This window comes from Myotis yumanensis, unplaced genomic scaffold, assembly GCF_028538775.1.
Source record: "Myotis yumanensis isolate MYYU_CA2020_CCGP unplaced genomic scaffold, mMyoYum1.0.hap1 SCAF_2, whole genome shotgun sequence".
In the NCBI taxonomy this organism is placed as follows: domain Eukaryota; kingdom Metazoa; phylum Chordata; class Mammalia; order Chiroptera; family Vespertilionidae; genus Myotis; species Myotis yumanensis.
The window spans coordinates 123,963,516-123,987,677 of NW_027223753.1; the positions used below are offsets into that span (position 1 = coordinate 123,963,516).

Consider the following 24,162-nt stretch of genomic DNA (forward strand, 5'->3'; position numbering starts at 1 on the left):
GAGACCACAAGGAGGAAAGATCCACAGCCACTGTGGCATGTATGTTGGCTCATGAAAAAAAAAAAATGCTATTACTTGTCTTCTTGTCTCTAGTTGCAGAGGACTAGGCCAGCTGGTTAATCTGCCCACAGATAATTGTGACCATGAGATGGTAATGATCATGACAAGTGACTGGGATAAGTGTGTCATAGCATCTTCACAATCATAGGAGGGAGGCACAATTAGAATCTTATTTTACAGAGAGGGGAATTAAACTTACAAAGATTGACTGACGTAGGTATGGTTACATGAAAAGTCCTCAAACTAGTGTTTGAGCCCAGGCTGATAACGAGAGCTAAGCTCCTACTCATTCTTTACATTACCTCTGAAGGTCAGGAACTACATTTAAGCTTCTAAAAGAAATTACTTACAACTTAGACACAGGTTTTAAAAGAAATGGTTGCTGAATTTTAACTATGTCAACTTCTTTAATATATGTATATTTTGCTTTATTGAGCTTGCTCTTAAAAGGCCTCATTTTGATTTATCTGCTACTTAAAAATCAAGATGTTAACAAAAATCTGCTGACTGATACTATCATACTATCACTTTAAGTTTATAAAATTCCCATTGCCAATTCCCCAAAATTGAATTACACTATGTTGTGTTTAAGTTATAAAAGTATCATTGTCCTTATCATATTTAATTCATTGCTTAATTTACTACTTAATTTTGGAAGTTCAGTAGAATCTCACATTCACACCCCAGGGCGCATCTCCGAGTTCAGAGATAGCCCTGAAGGCTTGGGGACTACATTTATCCCACATGGGTGTTCCTTTGGTCTGCACAGTGACTTCAAAAAATTTAATTAATTGAAGACATTTAAAAATGAGGAGATTTCATATAAATTGTAAATTCCTGCCTTCTCTTAAAGAAGGAAAAGATTGGTATCCTTTTAGCTAGAAGTATCTTTTGTAGCTTTCTTCATTGAACTCAGTTCTAAAGAACAGGTAACTCCACCAAATCAATACTTTGCAATGCCATTTTCCTAGCAAGCAAATTTGATGTTAAAAATTTATGAGACAGAAAAAGACAAAGACTGCTTTAAATAAAATATTTTATATAAGTAACAATAATTAATTTCACTTTCATATTATATATATAAACAACAAATATATCACTAAGCAAATATTTTACTAAAATTGAAAACTAAATCAGTATTTTTTTATTTTAAATAGAGAATTTATTTTTTTTCTTAAATCTTTATTGTTGAAAGTATTACATATGTCCTCTTTTTTCCCCTCTGCTAGCTCACCCCACCCCTGCTGCAGGCCTTCACCCCCCTACTGTCAGTAACAAGGGGTTATGCATATATGCATACAAGGTCTTTGGCTGTTCCCTTCCCTCCCTCTCACTCACCCTCTCTCCCCCACCTGCCCTCTGAGATTCTACAGCCTGTTTCATGCTTCTATGTCTCTGGATCTATTTTGTCCAAACATTTATTTTGTTCATTAGATTCCACATAGCAGTGAGATCATGTCATACTTGTCTTTCTATGACTGGCTTATTTCACTTAGCAAAATGCTCTCCAGGTCCCTCCATGCTGTCTCAAAGGATAAGACATCCTTCTGCTGCATAGGATTCCATGGTGTAGATGTACCACAGCTTTTTTATCCACTCATCTGCTGATGGGCATGTGGGCTGTTTCCAAATCTTAGCTATTGTAATTTGTGTTGCTATGAACATAGGGGTGCATACATTCTTTCTGATTGGTGTTTCAGGTTTCTTAGGATATATTCCTAGAAGTGGGATCACTGGGTCAAATGGCAGTTCCATATTTAATTTTTTGAGGAAACTCTATACTGTTTTCCATAATGACTTCACCAGCCTGCATTCCCACTAGCAGTGTACTAGGGTTCCCTTTTCTCCACATCCTCGCCAGCACTTGTCATTGGTTGATTTGTTGACAGCCATTCTGAAAGCTGTGAGGTGATACCTCATTGTGGTTTTAATTTGCATTTCTCTGATGATCAGTGACTGAGCATTTTTTCAAATGTCTCTTGGCCATTTATATGCACACTTTGGAAAGTTACATAGTGATAAGTATAATGGAGAAATATCAGGCAAGGACAGTAGGTAGGGAATTATAGGAAATTAGAGTTCTTTTATATTGGTGGTCAGAGAAATATGTGTGATAATGTATGTATGGACCTAATGCCTTCAAACCGAATGGCCTTTTTATAACAGGTTATCACTACACTCGTCATGATTATCATCACTGCACAGGGACCAGGTGAACACAACTGGACAGACTGCCAGTCAGTCAGCCTCATGTGTTATCCTCACGCAGGACCAGGAACAGAGATTCAGTCTTGAAAAAGTTGGTTATCATGCTGCTTTGTTTCTGAAAGCATTGGGAGACAATGTTAAATATAACGGACCCCAAGTTTTACTGATGTTTTTCAGCACACAGAATTTTTAAAGGCTACATGGGCAAAGGTCGAATCTTGGAGACACTTTAACCTGAAAGGAGAAAATAAAGTAAGTCCTGAGGCTGATGGCTTCTCTCAAAAACAGAGGAAGAAAATAAAAGACTGAAGACCTGAGGTAAAACCAAATAGAACTATCTCACCATCACAAAATGTGAATGGAAAATTCAGAAGTTAGAGAAAAATATGTCTGTCACTAATCTAATGACTGGGGAAAGTAACACTCAAAAATGAGTAAATTTTTTATTACTTATAAATATGTATCCTTCCAAAATCATGAGATATGTACATTTTCTAAAAATAATTGTCTCAATATAACATGGGTTATTTGCTACATAACGCTAAGAAATCATTCAGCTCGGAAACCATGAAATATGTCTTCATAACTTCAAAACTGCTAGTCCATATCCAAGCATACCGACATGCTTAAACAAGCTGTTTTGTTACACAGATTTAAAAAAAACAAACAGAAAAATTCATATTTTTTCATGTGTAAACCCAGGTGTGCTTATAGACTCTACAAAATTCCCAGACTTAAATGAATAATCATTGAATAGGAACTTTTAGGCCATTTTCACAAGCATTTACCATTGTCTTAAGCTAAAGAGGCTGCCTTTACAGCAAAGCATAATATTTTTAAATGTAAGGTAAATTACCAAGTAGAACTGTTCTCTTTTTAGTGAGTTTGGATTTGAGAAGGTGAATGCTATAGGTGAGTAAGACCTAAATACTCAAGATATTATTGTGACCCTGTGCACCTTAATTTTAGACTTGTGGGGAATAAACGAGCAGATAATACCAGGAACAAAGTTCATACAAGACTGTAATCCTTACCCCTGTGCTGCGCTCTGCTTCAATAGAAACCTTTCTGCTAGGCTCAATAATCTCATAAACCCTGTGAGAGAAGCTATATTTCTACTATTCAAACTCAAATCCAGACTGATTAGGTTGATATAGCAACTTTCTTAATCTCTTTTTCAAAAGAGAATTAACCTGCCTGAATTTTGAATCTAACTCTACTTTCTTTGAAATAGTAGATTTAACCATTTTCCTTAGTCAAGCTAAAATTAGGTTTTGGTTTAAACAAGAAAGAAATTCTAAAGGAAAAAAAAAATACTATAAAGAAGAAAACAATGAGACTTTTTATGGGACATCCAGCATTTATTAACAATCTTACTGTCTATAAGTTAGTCTTTGTTTTTACTTATCTGACTACCTTTGGAATAGTTAGCTGTTTACTAAAACTGTGGTGAAAATTGTCTTTTAATCAGCCATCATTTGTTTTTAAAGCAAATGATTTAAAAAAGCACCGCCCAGCTGGTGTTGCTCAGTGGTTGAGCTTCGACCTATGAACCAGGAGGTCATGGTTCGATTCCAGATCAGGGCACATACCGCCCAGGATTGCAGGCTTGATCTCCCCCAAGCAGGGGCTGTGCAGGAGGCAGCTGATCAATGATTTTCTCTCATCATTGGTGTTTCTATCTCTCCCTCTCCTTTCTTCTCTGAAATCAATAAAAAATATATCTAAAAAGCTTCATTTGCTTTTTATATAGCAAATAGGACAGATAGTTGTTTTAAATGACTCTGTATTACTTCAATTAAAAAATATTTAATGTTCTGAAATCCATCCAAATAAATTTAAAAATATATATTTTTAGGGTTTTGAGTTACATTTAAATATATTGAAAATATAACCTCCCTAAAGACATGACGTATAGTAAATGCTCAATATCTATATTAAAATAAATAAATAAATACATTTATAAATGAATTGATCTGAAAAGCTTTTTCTGCTTTAAAAAACACCTTTGATAACCTTAATTTAACTATGCAACACTCTAATTCAATGATCTGTAAGCATTTTTGATTGTTTGCCCTATCAGTAAAACTTTTTAGCACAGTCCTCTACATATACATTTTTATAAGTTTTATATACTTATCTTTAGTAATATAGTAAGTATACTGTAAACTCATACATACAAAGAAACCAATTTTAAAATAAAGATACAATAATCAAGGTCTGGTTAAAGTTAAAATTATTTTGATATGTGATTTTAATGCTTGTCCTGTCTGTAATAGATATAAATGAAAGGAGAGGATCAATGGCTGTGACTATAACATTATAAAACACTTTTTTTCAACTCCCTCCATAACCTATCATATTTCATGAAATTTCATAACCTATCATATTTCATGCATATTTTTATTTTCCCTGAAGCTAGGTGACTTTTGCTAAGTAACCACAAGATGATTCATTTATATTTATAACCAATGGGCTTAGGATAAACTATAGTTGGAACAATTTTTTTAAAGTTTGGCAAAACTGCTGCAATATTCATGTGTATGCAAATAAAATAATTTTTATGACTGAAATCAGTTGTGGCAATTAAATCAAAATGATGGGAACATTTTCTTGATATTCTCCCTCAAATGCTTTCTCCAATCTGAACTTTCTTTGAAAGCAGTTAATTCAAATTAATTGTTAAAATGTCACCTTTGCCCTGAGAGAGTAATTTTTTGAAAATTTCCCCCAAAACTTCTGATAAGTATATCTCAAAAGGTTCCCAAGCAAATGCACCTATTAATTTTCATAGGATATATGAATCTACAAGTCTTCCAGATAATACCAAATTGCTTTCAAAGGTAGTTGTACATATTTACCTTTTCTATGCTGTTTTCTCTATGTTACTGTGGTCATTTTAACTATAGCCAAAAGAGAAATTATTTCACCCAATGGCATATGTTTTTATTTTAAGAAAGCACAGAATAGCATATGACTTTAAAGTTCTTTTTAATATAATAATTTTAGAGGTTTATAATCATGTTCTGCTTAGTGTTTAAGTATCTTTCTGGCCATGAGGGTGTCATACACTCATTAGCTGATACATCAATGCACAATAAAACTTATGTTAAAATTCATCATTAAGAACTGATTCAGCCATAATGTAATCGATACTAATTAAAGCCTAGGCCCGTGGTCAGCAAACTGCAGCTCACGAGCCACATGCGACTCTTTGGCCCCTTGGGTGTGGCTCTTCCTAAGCCTTAGGAGTACCCTAATTAAGTTAATAACAATGTACCTACCTATATAGTTTAAGTTTAAAAAATTTGGTTCTCAAATGAAATTTCAATCATTGTACTGTTGATATTTGGCTCTGTTGACTGAGTTTGCCGACCACTGGCCTAGGTGATCCTTGCACGCGACATCATCACAAGATAGCCGCCACAAGATGGCCGTGTGCACAGTGGAGGCGGAGCCCAGCAGCCGTCTATGCGGTGAGGCCTGGGGGTCCCACGGCTCTGCACGTCATGGAGGAGGCTGGTCCCCGCGGAGGAGGCAGGTCACGGCAGGGGAGGGCAGTTGTGACCAGTAGGGGAGGACATTTGGGGGCCATCAGGCCAGCAGGGGAGGGCAGTTGGAGGCGATCAGGCCAGCAGGGGAGCAGTTAGGTGTCAATCAGGCTGGCAAGGGAGTGGTTAGGGGGCGATCAGGCTGATTGGCAGAAGCGGTTAGGGGCAATTAGGCAAGCAGGCAGGCGAGCGGTTAGGAGCCTGTGGTCCCAGATTGTGAGGGGGATGTCCGACTGCTGGTTTAGGCCCAATCCCATCAGACATCCACCAAGGGGTCCCAGAATGGAGAGGGTGCAGGCCAGGCTGAGGGACATCCCCATCCCCACACCTCCACTTCCCATGCATGAATTTCATGCACCGGGCCTTTAGTATCATATATAATATGCTATTTTTTTTTAGAATATTAGCACCTATATTCATGATGGTTTATCCCAGGAATGCAATATTGGCTTAACATCCAAAACCAATAAAAGAATTCACTGTATTAATAAACTTAAAAAGAAACACCATAAAATAAGAATATTTCAGATCCAAATAGTTACTCCAAGAAGGGAAAGCCCTCAGGAATTTCCTTCTACATTCTAACTTGTGGAATAAACAGCATGATTATGAAGCCCCAAATATTACAGTGTCTGTACTAGTTGTATTTTATTCGATGTGGTTATAACACCATAACAACTGGATTCACTTTTGTTTCTGAAAGGAACTCTAATAACTCAAGATAAGAGTAGGATATCTTCCTGCCTAAACCACATTATAAACCTATGACATATGATTATACTACTTTTGTAACCAGATGTAAAGGTCAAGGGAAAAATAAATATTACCATTACTATGTCTTTAAGATTCAATATCTTATCTTTAAAAGAAATACTCAACAAAGAAGTGGTATTCATTTGAAGCTGTAGTAATGATTAAGGCAAAATAATTGTTTAAGCTCAATGAATCTGAAGTTGTCTTGTTATTTTATCAAGTGCATTTAATAGTGACAGATGCATATGCAAAAATGAATTTAAAACTGAGACTTCTAAATTATATTCATCATTTCTTACTCTAAAAACTTCTGGAACTTACGGGTGACAGATATGTCAGAAAGTTCTCTTTGCCAACTAAAGCAAGGACAACCCATCTCAGTTATGAACTGTCATTAGTAATTTAGCAGAGCTAGAAGGCAGTTCAGACGAGTAGACAGAAAATTAAAACATGGGCAGCTCCTGATTGGAAATTTATTCATAGCAGGTAATGATATAGCACAGTCAGGATCCCTGGCATTCCTCAGAGTGAGAGATTTAATTCTGAAAACTTTGATGATGGTTCTTGAATCAGAGATTATAAATGGTGACAGGTTGTGACATACAGATAGGATGAAATGAGCATCAGCAACATATCTCTACAGAAGCTGATTCTATATAAGATCAATGTTTTTACAAACAGGGAATATAATAATTTCAAAAATTATTACAAGTTTTCAAAAAAAGAGGCTTAGGCCTTAGGTAAACCATGTACCATTTTCATATATACTCTTCGATGGAGTGTAATATTAATCAACATATCTAAGGTAAAGGTAGGAAAATAACTCATTTTAAAATATGAAATATTAATTGTAGTTTCTAAATTCATCTGAATAAAGAACAAACCTAAAATTAAAGGGAAAGTAGCTATTCTATGGGAAGGGTCATAGTGAAGGCCTGGGTTTCCTTGTGTATATTCATATAGGGGATGTTCATTAAAGGCAGTTACATACAATTTATGTTATTTACATTTATAAAGAATAATAACTTTATGTTGGATTTTGTGTGCTTTTTTTATATTTTCTAATTATTGACAATAGCATTATTTTTAAAAGAAAAATGTATTTTTTTAAATTGCCTATTTCAGCCATAACTCTCTACCACAGAAATACAGGCAAGAAAAATCGTATTCCCACATAGACAGGTATTACAATACATCTCTTTAGAATTTGTAAAGTGGCATATTCAGTGTGTGAGGCCAACTTGTTAGATATGGGAATTTTCAAACAGCCCTAAAATTACTTCATGTTCCTTCCATCGAAAGGAGGGGTCTGTGTCCCCTACCCCTTGAATCTGTAACTGTTTGACCAATAGTTTACAGCAGAAATAATGTGTCAATTTCCAGATCCAGATCTTAAGAAATGGCTGCCTACATGTCTGTCTTTTGAAACTCTCACTCTTGTGAGATAACCAGGTAGCCAGTGGAGTGGGCTAAAACGGGAGGAACTGAGGCCCTTTTAACCCACAGCCATGGCTGAGCTCCCTGCTGAAAGCCAGTGCCAAATGTCAGTCATGTGAGTGAAGCATCTTTAAAGTGAAGGCTACACCCCGGAATGAAGTCACTCCATCAGACATAACACGGAAAAGAGAGCTGTCCAGCTGAATTATGGCCAGATTGTCGATACAGAAACAAAATGAACAACTGCTATTGTCTCAAGTCACTAAATTTTGGTCTAGTTTGTTAAGCAGCAAAATAAAACCAAAGAGCAGAGTATGATTTGAATCATGAATGGTCATTATAAAATGGCTTTCATATTACAGGAAAGCAATGCTACATTACATATGCTATAACCAATCAGAATAGAAGGGAAAAAATATAAAAAGCCTGATAAATGTCATCAGGCTAATATACATTTTGTCAATAAAGTTTTTAATACATTGCACATAATGTTGAGAAAATAATTCCAATAGTATGAGGAACTATTTTATATATTGAAGAATCTAAGTATGCAAGAAATCTGTTTAACTTTGGTGATATATATTGGCTTTGTAGGATTTTACCTATGTGTTTAATGATGGAATAACCAATAGTATAAACCTACATAGGAAATACTACTTTAAAATTTGGAAATTTTTGTTGTAAAATAGAACAATATCCAGAATAATACAAATTCATTGTTAAGAGGAACTAAGCCTATATGACAAAATAAAGTTTAAAAATAGTAAAAATAAATAATAATAAGCTAAAACTGTAATAAACATTATTACCAAAAGTAAGCACTTGAGAAAGATTAAAAGTTACTTCAATAACAAAAGAAAACATGGATTAAATAAAAAAAATGTTAACAAAGTCTTGATTGCTGTAGTCGAAATTCTTAAAACAATTATGTGTAATCCCTTTCCTTTAGAAAGTTGATAACTTGAAATGGACTTAGAGTTTATGGTGCAGAAAAATATGTTATAATAAATATTTTAATAAAATAAAGAATAATTTTACAACATAAAATATACCCACTTAATGTATTTCTTTTGAAAACACAGTTCCACAGAAAAATAATTGCTTTAGGATCAAATTTAACCATTTAGTGTATTTCTTTCATAAGGCACAGTTCTACAGGATAGAGTTAACTATTATTCACCCAAATATAAGACAGAGAATTGAATTAATTATACTTCCTGTCCATAATCAACATTTATAAGATTTATTCAGTCATGTAATTAGTGGAGTTGTATCACAAACTTAGAACAGGTTTAGTCCTTTTCATTTGCTATAAATCCATACTATAAAAGGCAACACTCAAAAAAATGATCACAATACCAAATACCTTTACAGGGGGAATTGTATTATTCTACCGCCTTCTTAAAATGAAAAAAACTGAGAGCCAGGATGATTAATTGATTTGTAGGAGAGTGAAGCTAGGCCTGGAACCCTGCCACCTGCTTTTGCCTCCTGTGTCTTTTCTCATACATTATTCTGCTTCAGCTGGCATGAGTGATTCCTATATGGCTATGAAACACACAATCATATAGGATATTAAGAAAAGAGTGTAGCGAAACAATTTCGTCCATATAAAAGTCATCTAATTTGTACTGAAAAACGAGAATTCTTCATTTCATCAAATTTATTGCTGAAGCATTTTTCTACACTACTCATTTTCTAGTATATGAATGTTTGTGTAATATAAAACATCCAAAAATTCATTAAATTCTTTCCAAAACACTTATTAAAAAATTTAGTTGTACCTTATTACTTTTATTATGTCTGATAATAATTTTCATTATATTTTTCCATATGATAAATTGTGGAACAAGTTGAGAGTATTTTGGCTTTTTAAAAACTTTTTGCAATATCATGCTAGTTAGATTTAATCACTTAAAATACCTATTTAGATGGTAAAAGAAATCAGAGATGCATTTAATTTTAACAAACTGTTTCAACACTATATCTTAACTTACTATCTTTAAGATGACTATGAGAATAATACTTACCATGCATAAGTAGAGTTGCTATTCAGAATAAATAAAATGTGTGGCCATATAGCTAAAACATTTGACACCATGTGTGACATAGTATATTGCATACTAATAAATGTTAGTTCTTATAATTATTTAGCTGTAGTCAAATGGTAATATTATTAAGATAGCAAAACATAAAGTAAGATTTTAAAAAATAACCTACTTAAAACAATGTGTATTTATTTATTAAAAGGAGACTTGCTATGGTTAATTCAACCTAATAAAGTGGTCTTTTTGATATTAAAAAAATACTTCACATTAATCCTTTTAAATGGGAATATAATCAATATATTTTAAATGGCAAAATATTTGTAAAACTAAAATTTAATGCAACTTACCATGAATATATGTGTTATACAAAACAAGTCCAATTCTATAAGTACCTTAAATATTATTCATAAAATTATAAAAACTCATTTTAAGAAATTAAATATTAGTGAGGGTACAGTGAATTTAATGAAATCCCATAAAATCAATTTTAAACAAAGAAAACATTTCAGTGTTACAAGTACCTACCTGGAGTAGGCAAACAATCGACTATCCCAAAGATCATGATTCCCTCTAGGTCCAGAATGAAAATAACAGGAATCTGTCCCATCAAACATATTCAATCCATCTTCTGAATTTTTTGAAGCATGGCTGTGTACCATATCTAAGAGGACTATAATACCCATCGAGTGAGCTGTGTCAACCAGTTCTTTTAGGTCTTCAGGAGTTCCATAACGGCTAAAGATAAAGAACACAGCAAAAACAAGATTACATCATATTTAAAGCAAACAGCCAATCATTTACTATGAATCAATTGTTTTACCAGCATTGTACTACATACTTTAGATGTGCAGATGCAGTATAATACTTTGATACAAGTCAAAGTTGCTTAATATTTGTTATTGAACAAAGGCGGTAAAGAAGTAGGGAGCAAGGCATATGAATAATTAACAAGAAGAATGCTCAGAGAGGAAGAGCAGTGGGAACAGACATGAGCGAGAGGCATTTGAAGAACAGAAAATTGGCGAGTGTAGCTGACGTGGAATGATCAAGAAAAAGATGAGATCAATCCACCAAAGGACTTGTATGCATGAATATAAGCATAACCAATGGACACAGACACTAGAGGGGTGAGGGCATGTGCTGGGGGTGGGAGTGGCCAGGGAGAGGTCAATGGGAGGAAAAGGAGATATATGTACTACTATACGTAATACTTTAAATAATAAAGAATTTAAAAAAAAAAAAAGGGATGGCCAAGACTCAAATCACATGGGGTCTTATGCACCAATATAAGACATTTGGCTTTTATTCCGAAAGGGAATCATTAGTGGGTTCTGTGCAAAAGAATGACATGATCTAACTTTTATTTTTAATGGTCACTCTGGCCACTGTGCAGAAAGTAGTTCATGTGTAAGGAGGGAGGGAAGTCTATGGAGATGTAGGAGGATAAGAAAAAATAGAGTGACCAGTTAAAGACCTATTGAAATAATACAGGTAAGAGAGAAAAGCAACTTGGACCAGAGTGATAGCAGCTGAAGAAGCCAGATGTGGGATACATTTGGAGTTACAGGTGGCTAGGTTTTATGACAGCCAGAGGAACAAAAAAGAAGTCAAGTACATTGCAAAAGTTTTTGGCTTGAACAACTAGAAGATGGTGATATCATTTTATTGAACTAGGGAAGATGGAAGGAGGAGGAGGTTGGAAAATCAGGAACTTAATTTGGGATATGTTAAGTATTAGATATGTATTAGATATCCCAATGTCAAATAGACACTGTTTGAAGTTCACAACAGAGGTCACGGCTAGAGAGTTAAATTTGGGAGTTGGCATATAAAGTATACTTAAGCCATAAAAATGGATGGGACATAGTGAGACCCCAAGGTGCTTCATATACATAGAGAAGAGCTGAGCACTGGGAGATCCAGTCTTTACTGGTCAGAAAGAGCAAAGGAAATAAGAAAGAAACTACAAGAAAGGTGGGGAAAACAATAGGGGGTAAAATATACTGAAAACCAAGGAAAGAAAAAAGTTCCAAGAAAGTGGGAGCAACCAATTGTGCCAAATGCTGTTGACAGTACAAGTAAGTAAGGACTTATCTTTAGACATGACAGTATGGAGGCCATTAGTACCCTTGACAAGAGAAATTTCAGTGAGGAGGTGAAGAGGCTTCTTGGAATGAGTTTAAGCAAAAAGAGAAGTGGTGGGATTACAGAGAGTAAGTAAAGGTTACTTATTCAAGGAGAATTGCTCTAATGAAAAAGAACCAAGTTGAATATAGATGGGGTGTCTTCTATGTCTTAAATACTATCTACCTATTCCCACTTCACTCTTCCCCAAGTCAACTTTTAATCATGCTTTAGATCTCAGTTCTAACATCAGTTCATATCTAATATAACATGATCAGACCTCTGATTCTATACTATTATAGTACCCTGTCATTTTCTTATTTGCTTCTATTACAGGTAGAAATCCTAATATGTAGGATTATTGGATTCTGTCTATAGGCCACCACAGTATAATCTCCAGGAGGCAGAGACAATGTTAGACTTGTTCAACTTGTGGTCATTCAGGTCAGCACCTCTTCAATGGCTTAGGACCCGTTATGTCTTTCTGCCCAGAGCCACATTCCCTAGATTTCAGCCTGGGAAGAAGGACAGTCCTTTTGTACATAGTATACATGAGTCAATCTTTTTCCATAAAAGGATGTGAGCTCTGGCTATAATGGCTTCCATAAGACATGATTTTCTGACTAAAGCTTGGGCTCCAAAATAGATGAAAATTTCAACAGGTAACTGGATATTCTTTATTAGAATCATTCATGAAAAACAACATTAAATCAAGGCCAACCTCTAAGGCTAGCTGAAACGAGTGTCTATGATATTAGTAAAAAACGCTAAGGTTCTGTTGACTCTGTTGACCCTAAAATAGTTTACAAAATGACATATAAACTGTAAAAATTCATTTTATTTTATTTTTGCTTAGAAAAGAATGGATATAATGGGTCTTTCATTTTACCTTGAAGCTGCAAAGAAGCTTGTGATTTGGTAACCAAAACTGGCATAATAAGCATGCTCCATGATCGCCATCAATTGAATGCAGTTGTATCCTATATAAGAAAGATCAGATAGAGATTAAAAGCCACATTAAAAAACAGTAAGAAGACATATATATATATATATACATATACACATACAGAATTCTTGTCTAAAGGCATTAAGTTTTACATATGATCATCTATATATATATATAAGCCTAAGCAACTGCTCGACCATTCGACCATTCAACCAGTAGCTATGACACGCACTGACTACCAGGGGGCAGACGCTCAACACACAGGCATGGAAACATGGAACAGACTGATGAATCTTAGAGGGAAGGTGGGAAGGGGTGGGTGGGAAGACATTAGACAAAGATCTTATATGCATACTGGAGGCCAGGTGCACTAATCCTGGTGAGGTCCGTGATCTGCTCCACGGGTCCCTCAGCCTGGCCTGCAGGAAACTGGCAGTCTAATATCCCCCGAGGGGTCCCAGATTGCAGAGGGTGCAAGCCAGGCCAAGAGTTCCCATAAATGACCTAATCATTTTGAAAAGTTCTACTACTTTAATATATTTTGCTTTTCTGACCTTCTAACACAAATTGAACAGTTAGTTCTTGAAAGTTATACATACTCTAACCAGCTATTTCAAATGTCTTCATTTTAACAAGTAACAAATTATATGCAAATATGCTCTTAATTTGGATTTAGAATATTAAAGATGGCAATCAGCATATGCTAAACTTCAGCTGCACTTGTAATATTCATACTAAAGATTATGAATGCTAAATAAAAGTAACCAATTGCATGCCATATACTTTTTATTGTACCTTTTTCTTTATATTTCAGTTATTCTACCATGCAGCATAAGATATAGGAGCAAATCCATTTTTCCACAAGGTAGTTTTTACAGTCAGCATTAATTCTACTTTGCACTATTTTATGTACCTATAAAATTACTCTGAAGTTGCTTGTTGCACACATGTGCACACACACGATTGCATGCACACACACAACCTTCCTTTCTCTAAAAATGCTATGTGCACTAAATGAAGTGATTCAAGGAACCTTGGAACATGGGCTCATGCCCCACCTTTGCCTCTGGGGTGGGAGACACAGAGCCCCTTTGTGAAGAGCTGCAGGGGACACAGGGTGCAGAGTCCAAAGCAGCCCCATGGACATTATTGTCTTGGATGTTACTGCTCAGAGTTTATAGAGTTGTTTCTGCAGAGCCCACTAGTGACTTGGATGCAAACTCTGGGCCCATTCAGAAGTTGCAACCGGGACAACCTATGTACATGAATTAGGTCAGTGGTCGGCAAACCACGGCTCGCGAGCCACATGCGGCTCTTTGGCCCCTTGAGTGTGGCTCTTCCACAAAATACCACGTGCGGGCGCGCACGTACAGCGCAATTGAAACTTCGTGGCCCATGCGCAGAAGTTGGTTTTCGGCCTGGGCGAGTCTATTTTAAAGAAGTGGTCTTAGAAGAAGTGGGGGGTGTCGGTAGGTTAGGCGAAGGGAGACGCGGCACAGGTGGTCTGCGGATACGCAGCGCGGGGGGAGGTACATTGTTTTGAGGTACGTTCACTGAGGTCGACCCCTTCCAACTCTCCCATCCACACTGGTCTATCTGAAACAAGTATACAAGACGAGTGTGGATGGGAGAGTTGGAAGGGGTCTACCTCAGTGAACGTACCTCAATCAAACTGAGGACGTTTTTAGCAAAGTCCAGCTTAGGAGTACCCTAATTAAGTTAATAACAATGTACCTACCTATATAGTTTAAGTTTAAAAAATGTGGCTCTCAAAAGAAATTTCAATCGTTGTACTGTTGATATTTGGCTCTGTTGACTAATGAGTTTGCCGACCACTGGATTAGGTGAATGGCATCTTTTTTAACCAAATCATGTTATAAATAGAACAGGCCTACAAATCAATGCATCACCAAGCAAGTCAATAATGATGTGAATCTTCGTATTCAGAACTTGATCATCTTGATGAGAAACATTAAGCCCTACTATCAGGAAGTTCTCCAGCAACTAATGGTAATGAACTTGCCCAATGTTTTTATGACTGGCAAAGACACCCTGTCTGGGAAGAACTTGGAAGAAATTAAGAAGGTGCTACTGCTGGTGCTGTACTATGCTGTCCAGGTGAAGGAAAGAGGAGTGTACTGAAAGAATCAAACAGCTGTATATTGAGGCCCAACCTGGAACTGTGGTCTATATCCAAGAGGTTACCCACAACCAGGAGAACATGTTTAACCTGCAGTGGTTGGAGGTCCCAGACATGGCCCTGGAGGGGCTGGAGGCCCTCTCAAGAAACATGGTGTTTCAGCTCAGGAAGCTCATAGATGAACAAAATGAACACGTGGAGCTGATCACGGACCTCACCTAGTAGTGGGAATACCTCAAGGTGCAGCAGCCACCCAGTGCCCTCAAGTCTTCCAGCTCCATGTCCACACCCAGCCCAACCATCAGCCTCTCTGGCAAGGACAAGCAGCACTTGGCCATGGGGCTGGCGGACAAGGCCAGGCTGCACCATGTCAGGCAGGAGAAGACAGAGCAGCTTATGGATACCAGGAATGAGGTAGATCAGCTGGTACTGGAGCTTCAGAAAGTCAAGCAGGAGAACATCAAGATGGCAGCTGATGCCCGATCTGCTTGTGCCTACTGTGATGAGCTGGACTCCCTGAGGGAAAAGGCAAATGATATGGAGAGGCTAGAGATGGAGCTGCAGTGCTGCAGGGTAAAGCTGCATGACCTGGAATTCTATAAGGACCGCATAGAGGAGCTGAGAGAAGATAATATAATTTTAATGGAAATCAAGTCCATGCATAAGGAACAGCTGACTGGTGCTCATGATAAAGTTTAAGAGCTGGAGAAAGAGAATCTGCAGATGAAAGCTAAGCTTCACAGCTTGGAATTAGACTAGGACACAGAAAAGAAACATACTGAGCAGCTGCTGGAAGAGAACTTGATCCTTGAGATTATACAGAAGCAGAACATGAATGAGTCCATCCACCTGGGCTGGGAGCTGGAGCAGCTGTCTAATAATGCAGACCCTGTTAGACACCTCCAGGAAGCTGATCGAAGAGAAAGAACAGCTGCAGAGTGACATGAAGACCCCAAAGGCTGACGAAGCCAAGTAGATCAAGGGTCTTAAACAATAAAAAGATCATCTCAACCAAGCGGTGTGGTCACTGCGGGAGAAGTCACAGGTCAGTAGTGAGGCCCACATGAAAGACATCGAGAAGTAGAACAAAGTCCTCCATCAGACAGTGATGGAGACCATCAGCAAACTCAGCAAGCTGGAGTTTAAAGGACAGCAGCCACAGCAGGACCTGGAGCAGGTGAAGAAGAAGGTGGAGCAGGTGAAGGAGCTGGATAAGGAGCTGCACCAGCTAGAGAAGAAGAACAAGAATCTGAACAAGAAGGTCACCTCCCTGCCAACAGCCACCAAGAAGGTCGAGCCCTACGGCAAGCATGTCAAACTCGCAGCCCACAGGCTGCATGGAGCCCACAATGAATATTTTTGCAGCCTAGCCAATATAACGGTATGTAAGAAACATTTTAATAAAAATTTTGTAACTTAATTTTTACAATATCCTGTTATACATAATTACTAATAACAAACTACAATGTTCGCTAATGAGTGATTACTATAATCGTGTTGCATCCATCTCCCTTCCATGCCCTATGCGCAGGCACACCATTCCTCTCCACTAATACTAGCAGTGAATATTTTAGCAGCCAATTGACACGTCATTAGTCTTGTACTGACTTGTTTGGTGTGCACAACAGGAAATATTTAGCTTTCAGAGAACAAGAAAAATAGGTTTATTTGTGCTACGCTTATTAATTGGTGCAGTTATTCAGTGTCTGGTAAGTTAAAAAATATTAATTTTTATTAAAATGTTCTATTATTTTATGTTAAGGATTACTCATTTATTTCAGCACTTTGTATTCAGTATGTCTCTATCAAAATAAACGTACGTTTCTATGAAAATTGAAGCTTTTGGCTTTTGAGGCCCACATAAACTTAAACCTTGTTTATTTGGCCCACGTTAGCCTTTGAGTTTGACATGCTTGCTGTACAGCGTGAGAGCCAGGGCCTGACACTGGAGATCCAGAGGCTGCAGAAGTCTCCGGACATCCTGCAGAATGTGTCGGTGCAGCCTGAGGGGCTGGAGCAGAACAACAAGCGGCTGGACAAGGAAAACATGAAGCTGTGCAGGATAGTGGTGACCATGAGCTTTACGGGTGACAAGATGGCTCAAATCAAGAGGGAGAACCAGGAGCTTGAGCGGGAGAAGGAGGAGCTGAGGGAATAGGTGAAGCTGTTGAAGGCCCTGAGCAAAAAGTAGAAGCACCTGGAGCTCAGCTACCAGAGCATGAGTACCGAAAACCTATAGCTGCAGCAGACCCTGGAAAGCATCAGCCAGAAGTCACAGGCTGTAGCTTGGCTTTGGAAAGCTAGAGGTGAAAAACCAGGCCCTGCAGCCAGACCTGGAGGCCCAGCAGCTCTCCAGTGAGCAGCTGGAGAGGTCCAAGAAGGCACTGGAGCAGGAGGTGGCCTAGCTGGAGAAAGATAAGCTGCTGGAGAAGGAGGTGAAGCGACTATGGGAGCAGGTGGAACTTAAGGATGCCATCTTAGATGACAGCACCACTAATCTGCCTGCCTCCCAAAAGAGCCGTGTTCTGGACAAGGAGCTGGCCCACTGCAAGGATGCAGCCACCAAGCTGAAGGAGCTCAAGAAGGACAACTGGGACCTCACCAAGGGCACCATGCACCCAAGGACGCTGAAACCCCTGAGAGAGGACCTGGTGCTGGAGAAGCTGAAGAGCCAGCAGCTGGAGAAGGTCAGCCTCCACAAGCAGCTGCTGCTGCAGGATGATATCAGCAACAGCAACACAAAATACAAGATTTTGGAGGCAGGAATGAATCAGCATTAAAATCAACACTAGCCATGAAAGAAGAAAAGATTGTGTTCTTAGAAGCGCAGATGGAAGAGAAAGCCAGCCTTAACCACCAGCTATATACAGAAGATGCTGCAGGTGCTGAAGAAGATGTGTGAACTCCTCAGGCAGAATCAGGAGGGAAGCACCTGAAGAACTCTCTGAAACACCCTATGGGACATTGGTCGCTGCTCACCAGGGAAAGGAGAGCTGGGGGCGGAGCCACAAGAAAGCCACCATGGAGCTGCTCCTAGTGCAGGATGGGCCATTGAACTGAAACAGAACAACGCAGCTCTGCAGGCTGAGACACAGCTGGTCAAGGATCAGCTGCAGCACTTGCAGACCCAGAACATGGCCTTCAGCAGTCACAGCCTGACACTGCAGAAGCAGTGTGCTTTCCTGCAGAAGCACAACTCCACGCTGCAGACCCAGACCGCCAAGCTGCAGGTGGAAAATTCCACTCTGAGCTCCCAGAGCACCTCACTCTCCAGGCAGTATACTGCTGCAGAACCAGCAGGCGACCAAAGAGAGCAAGCATGAGAAGCTGCAGGAAGCACCAGGACAGCTGCCTGAAGACACTTCATCAGAACCTGGAGCTGAAGCACAAAGCACTCGGGAGAGCTAGACAAGGTCAAGTTCCCACACCAGCAGTGAAGGGGGAATATGAGGAGTTGCATGCCCACACCCAGGAGCTGAAAACCTCACTTGAACAACTTTCAGCTGGAGCTGAACTGCTGACAGGCCCACATGGGCGAGCTGAAGGAACAGCACCAGTGCATAGACATCTCGCTGACCAAGCTGCAACCACTGCAAGCTGCTCTCCCATCTCAAGGGGAACTTGGAGGAAGAAAATCACCTCATGAGCCAGATCCAGCTGTTGAACCAGCAGAACCAGATGCTTCTAGAGAACATGGAGAGTAAGGAGCAGTACCATGAGGAGAAGCAGTATGAAGACAAATTAAATGTCTTATGGAGACATAAGGAAAAACTGGAAGAAAAAACCATGGATCAGTACAAGTTCTATGATCCTGCTCAAAAAAGAAAAACCACTAGATTGGAGCCAAAACCTTAGTCAAATTCATCAAACCAAAGAAAGAGATTTCCAGAGAACTACTGAAGTCAATCACAGACAGCCCTCCCTGGCCACAGGAGTCCTCAGACCCAGGCCTGCCCACTATTTCTCAGCCTCTTAAATTGCAGGCAGAGCCCCTCACGAGACACCCACAATGGGCCCATGGGAAAAGCAACTCAGTGCAAAAAAGAGTGCCTTTTTGAGAAGCAAAATCAAGGACAAAAACAGGTCTCCAACAGCCCACCCGGCTTCATCTAAACACCTGCGGTCTAGTCTTCCTCTGACATGCCATCCCCTCCTAAGGAGCCTCTCCCTTTTTCAGAAATTGGAGATTTCTGGTCCTTTCCCTTTATGAGTGTCTTCATCATGTACCCTCCTTCATTTCTGAAATTCAAACAAAAAACAGTACCTAAATGCCAGATGACCCAGAGTGGACCCCTCCTCCTGACCACAATTCCAAGACAAGCTTAAAGTAGCCAACATGGATTCTGATTTCAAAAGAGAAGATGAGTTGTCACACCCTCTGGACCTACTCCAGAGCAGCACAGTTTTAGGAGAGCCTCGGGGCATCCAGGCACAGGTCCTTAGGCCAGGATGTCTGTTCTAAGTAAGTCCCCTGGCCATGTGCTGCCCCCTCTCTTGTGCACCTGCAGGTTTAGGTCATGCCTGTGTGTAATGCTGAACTGGTCAGTTGTCGCTATCCTTCCTAAAATGTAAGGCCTATTAAGTGAGATTTTTTTTAAAGATTTATTTTTAAGCAACTAAATTTAAAAATGCTGGCTCTGCAGATGTGTCCTATGCTTTGAGGGATTTATTACTCCACTCAAGCATTTAGTATAATTGCATTGATGTTGTCAAGCCCGGGTTCAGCCTAGAGTGGTGTTGTATGACTGTGCTGAGTTTCTCCGACTTCTTGGTTGCTGATGTGAGAGCAGCAGTGGACAGACAGAACATCAGCACACAGTCACGGCCAGAGTGGGGGGAACGCTGGTCCACAGAGGCCTTTAGCTACTGCAGTGTTTTCTGTCTTCAGCAATCCTTGTACCAGCTCCATGATTTTTTGGCATATCTATATCACCTGTGTGATTACTTACATGTTTTCCCTTTAACTCAGTGGTTCTCAACCTTGGCTGCACATTAGAATTACCTGGGAATCTTTTTAAAATCCTGATTTCTGGGCTTCATCCTCCAGAAATTGTTTGTTTGTTACTAATGTTGTGGCCCCACCCCATAACAAAGAAACAGAATTTCTGGAGGATAAGGCCCAGAAATCAGGATTTTAAAGATTCCCAGGTGATTCTAATGTGCAGCCAAGGTTGAGAACCACTGCTTTAACTGACTCACCATTTCCACTTAAGTTTATTTGAAAAGGAAAGATTAGTATCAGTCCTTTAAATGGAAAACCAGTATCACCATAAAAACAAGGTAACCATAAAAATATATACGTAACTATTACACTGTTCAAAAAAAATAATAGGCACTGCTTTTATAAAAAATAATAATTTTTTTCTCTGATTATTTGCTTATAATAAAAATACATTAATAAGTACTTTTAAATGTTATGTTACATCATAAAATGACAGAACACCTCAAATGCAACAGCTCTAATATGATATATTTTAAATATAATCAATATTATATTCTTTAAGCAGTTATTTAACTTTGGTTTCTAGAACCTGACCTCATTATGACAGATAATTAAGATCCATAAATAAGGGAAAACTTTAACCATGAATTGTAAAACTTTCCTGTAGCCAAAATTTGGACTGCCTAGCAAAAGCAGAATAATTAACTGTACTTTTATATTCCTGCTTAGCCACTGGAGCAGGTGCTAATATGCTGTGAAATTATTTTTTTAAAAGCATACCTATAAAAAAACAGATTTAAAGTATACTGAATTGATGATTCAGCAGTACACTATTCACTCTCCTGTTTATTCCCATGAAGACAGAGCTGTATCATTACAATCCCAAACACAAACATCTACAACAATGTGTTTCACACAGAAGATGCACCACTGATATTTGTCAAATATGTCATCCAGACAAGAGCTGTATATACAATGGCTCTGATATAAAATAAGTTCCAGTCATCTTAAAAAAATGTACAATTTTTTCCTTAACAAACTAAAATGAACAGACTTTACTCAATGACCACTTAATGTGATAAAAGCTCTCTCCTGTAAAAAGTAATTATGCTTACATATTTATCTACAATTTTGCAAGCTATTAGTTCATATTACTTAAAATTGAAATTGGAATAATATCTTGAATTCTTATTATCCCATTTCTCTTTTCTATGCTATCACTATTACAGGGCAATTTGAGAAGCCTAAAATAAAATGCATTTCTATTACATATTTAATCTCTTAACACAAAAAAGAGACACTTGTAATTAGCTTTTCTTATAAGAGAACAGATTCATTAAAATTTTATCTGAATAAAAATCACAGTTATTACTTACCAAGGTCTTTGATTCTTGGTAGTATATTACATGTAAAATGTTTATAAGAAGCTACTTTTCCTTCATGGGAAGAAATTCCCACATGAGACTCATAAATTCTTGGACCTCTTGGCTTCTTTGGTCTGGAATGCTTAAACTACAGAATATAAAGTTAGATACACAATTAGAACATAAATGCAGGTACAACACTAGCCGATTAAACATGTTAAATAAAATAGTGGATCAACTCAGTCAAATACTCTGGAAATGTTTTCACATGTAAAATAAGAATGGCTACATCCATTAAATTTTCTTTTAGGAAAAAATACTTTTCAGAATCATGTTAATGAACCTATTTTCAAAAGAGAAATCATGTATCAGCTTCTGTCTCATCATTGAGTGAAGAAATATTTTTGAGCCTAAGCCTCAGAGAAAACATAACAGCTGTGAAGTACATATATAATTATTAAATGCCAAGCACTTATCAACAAGCTCTAATAACTTAGATGACAGAAAAGTGAGTTCAAAGATGCCTATAACTCTTGAATAAGACAGCCTTAATAATTACATTCACCAATACAGTCATGAAATGTCCTCACTATTCCTTATTCTTAAGGATACTGATAGTGCTTCAAACCCATGACAAGGAGAAATATTACATCATTGAAGAATCTTTGGTGAATCAGAAATTGTGATTAAGATTTTTAAGAATAATTACTATTGTTTATAGGGCATTATGTAGAGATTTAGTTTTCTTTCCCCCTTCAACTTCAGAAATACATGATTAAAAAAAAACTCACTTTCATACTTTATTGGCAACAGATGATGAATCCGATATATGTATAGCAGACTGATACAGTATGACATAAAATATTAAACCAGCATTGAAAAGTTGAACATTACTATAAAAGTTATAAAAATAAAATTTAATTTTCCTAAAAATGTTGGGATAAGCATTTATTTAAAGATGTGTTTTTCTTACTTTATATGTGTGTTCAGGATCCCAGTGTATCCAATCATAATTCACATTATCACCTTCACGAGCCACATACTTCGCCCATGGTGAAATACGATACAAAATCTCTCCACTTTTACTCCTAATAACTACCTAAAAAGAGAAAAAATGTAATTGCTTTAAAATACTTCAAAACTAAGATAATGCATAATAGTTTATGAGCAATGCTATAAGACGGAAAAGGAAGAATGATTGTAAGAATCAAAACTACCATCCAGATGTGTGACCTTAAAGATGTTTAAATTCTATGGACCTTGCTTTTCTCATCTGCGATAGTATATGACCCTTAAAGTTACTGCCAGTGAGAGTAATTTATGATTCTCTGGCAATTTCCATGATTGCAAACCAACCATTAGAGTGGTTAATTAAAGTCAGCATACAGTACATAATAAAAATACATGAATATTATTGGGAACTGCAGTCAATAAATCAAATATCAGGATGAAATAATCCTACTTTATTATAAAAATGTGACAAGTGAGTTATATCACCACCTATTTCTTTTCCTTTCCAAAGCAATTAATTATAACATTTTCAAGAAGCTAAAGAAGAAAAAATGTTTTATTAATGCCTATATCATACACACACATACACAGACTACCCTGCAAATATTTTCTACGCCTTTTCAACCTCTTCTATACTCTATTTCAAGTATGCTTTACCACATAAAACCAAACATTTTACCTTTTAGCCACCCACCCCTATATTTGCCAATAGTATCAATATTATTATCCTATATAATAACTAGAGGCCCGGTACACAAAATTCATGCACGGGTAGGGTCTCCAGGCCTGGCCAGCGATCAGGGCTGATCGGGGCTTTCCAGCTGCCAGCCGGGGGCTTCCTTCATTCTGCACCACCCTCTGGTGATCAGTGCACATCATAGCGAGCGATAGAACTACTGGTCTCCCAGTCAAACTCCCATGGGGACACTTTGCATATTAGCCTTTTATATATATAGGAAGGCTAATATGCAAATCATCCCCTTGACCAGGAATTCAACCAGGAGTTCAACTGGGAGTTCAAACAGGGGGCGGGGCTGGCCAGCCAACAGCCCTCATCCCCTCCCCCCAGCCAGCCTCACCCCCAATCGGGCCCCCCAAACCAATTGAGGGCAGGGCTGGCTGGCCAACTGCCTGCAGGCTGGCCAGACCTCACCCATGCACGAATTTGTGCACCGGGCCTCTAGTCAATAATAAAAAATAAGAATAAAATACAAACACAATTTTTACTTTATCCACCATTTTAGACTTAGTATGAAATAGAGGACTGAATTTATTAGCATGATTAGATTAAAAAGTAAGCTACATGAACTAAGTGTCCAAGTGACTAAAATTAGACCTTTTTTTAAAGTTCTTAGATCAGAAGCTACACAGTATTCTCAGCATTGAGAGAGGACATAGTCTTCAGTTTCCTTTAATAGAGAAAAGCTCAAGTTTGCAAAATTAATTGGTAATTAAATATTTGTATAATGTTTTACAATTTAGAAAGGACCTTTATAATCATATTTCACTTGATTCAATAGAATCTTTATAACACAAATATTGAAATTTTGTGAGTTGCCAAAAATCCCAAAGTCACTG

The 24,162-nt window shown here is 37.8% G+C and overlaps 1 protein-coding gene and 1 pseudogene across 1 annotated transcript in view; one reads left to right on the plus strand and one right to left on the minus strand.

The window, feature by feature from the left end:
• The window catches only part of GBE1 (1,4-alpha-glucan branching enzyme 1), a 349,168-nt gene that overhangs the window by 155,488 nt on the left and 169,518 nt on the right, over positions 1-24,162 (minus strand). Inside the window, exons 4-7 of the mRNA XM_070406022.1 lie at positions 22,547-22,672; positions 21,586-21,721; positions 13,071-13,161; positions 10,583-10,792 (exon numbers count right to left, since the gene is read on the minus strand). Coding sequence (XP_070262123.1) covers positions 10,583-10,792; positions 13,071-13,161; positions 21,586-21,721; positions 22,547-22,672 — 563 coding nt within the window. The remainder of the gene's footprint in view (positions 1-10,582; positions 10,793-13,070; positions 13,162-21,585; positions 21,722-22,546; positions 22,673-24,162) is intronic.
• Positions 14,169-19,325, plus strand: LOC139004422 (protein Daple-like; annotated as a pseudogene).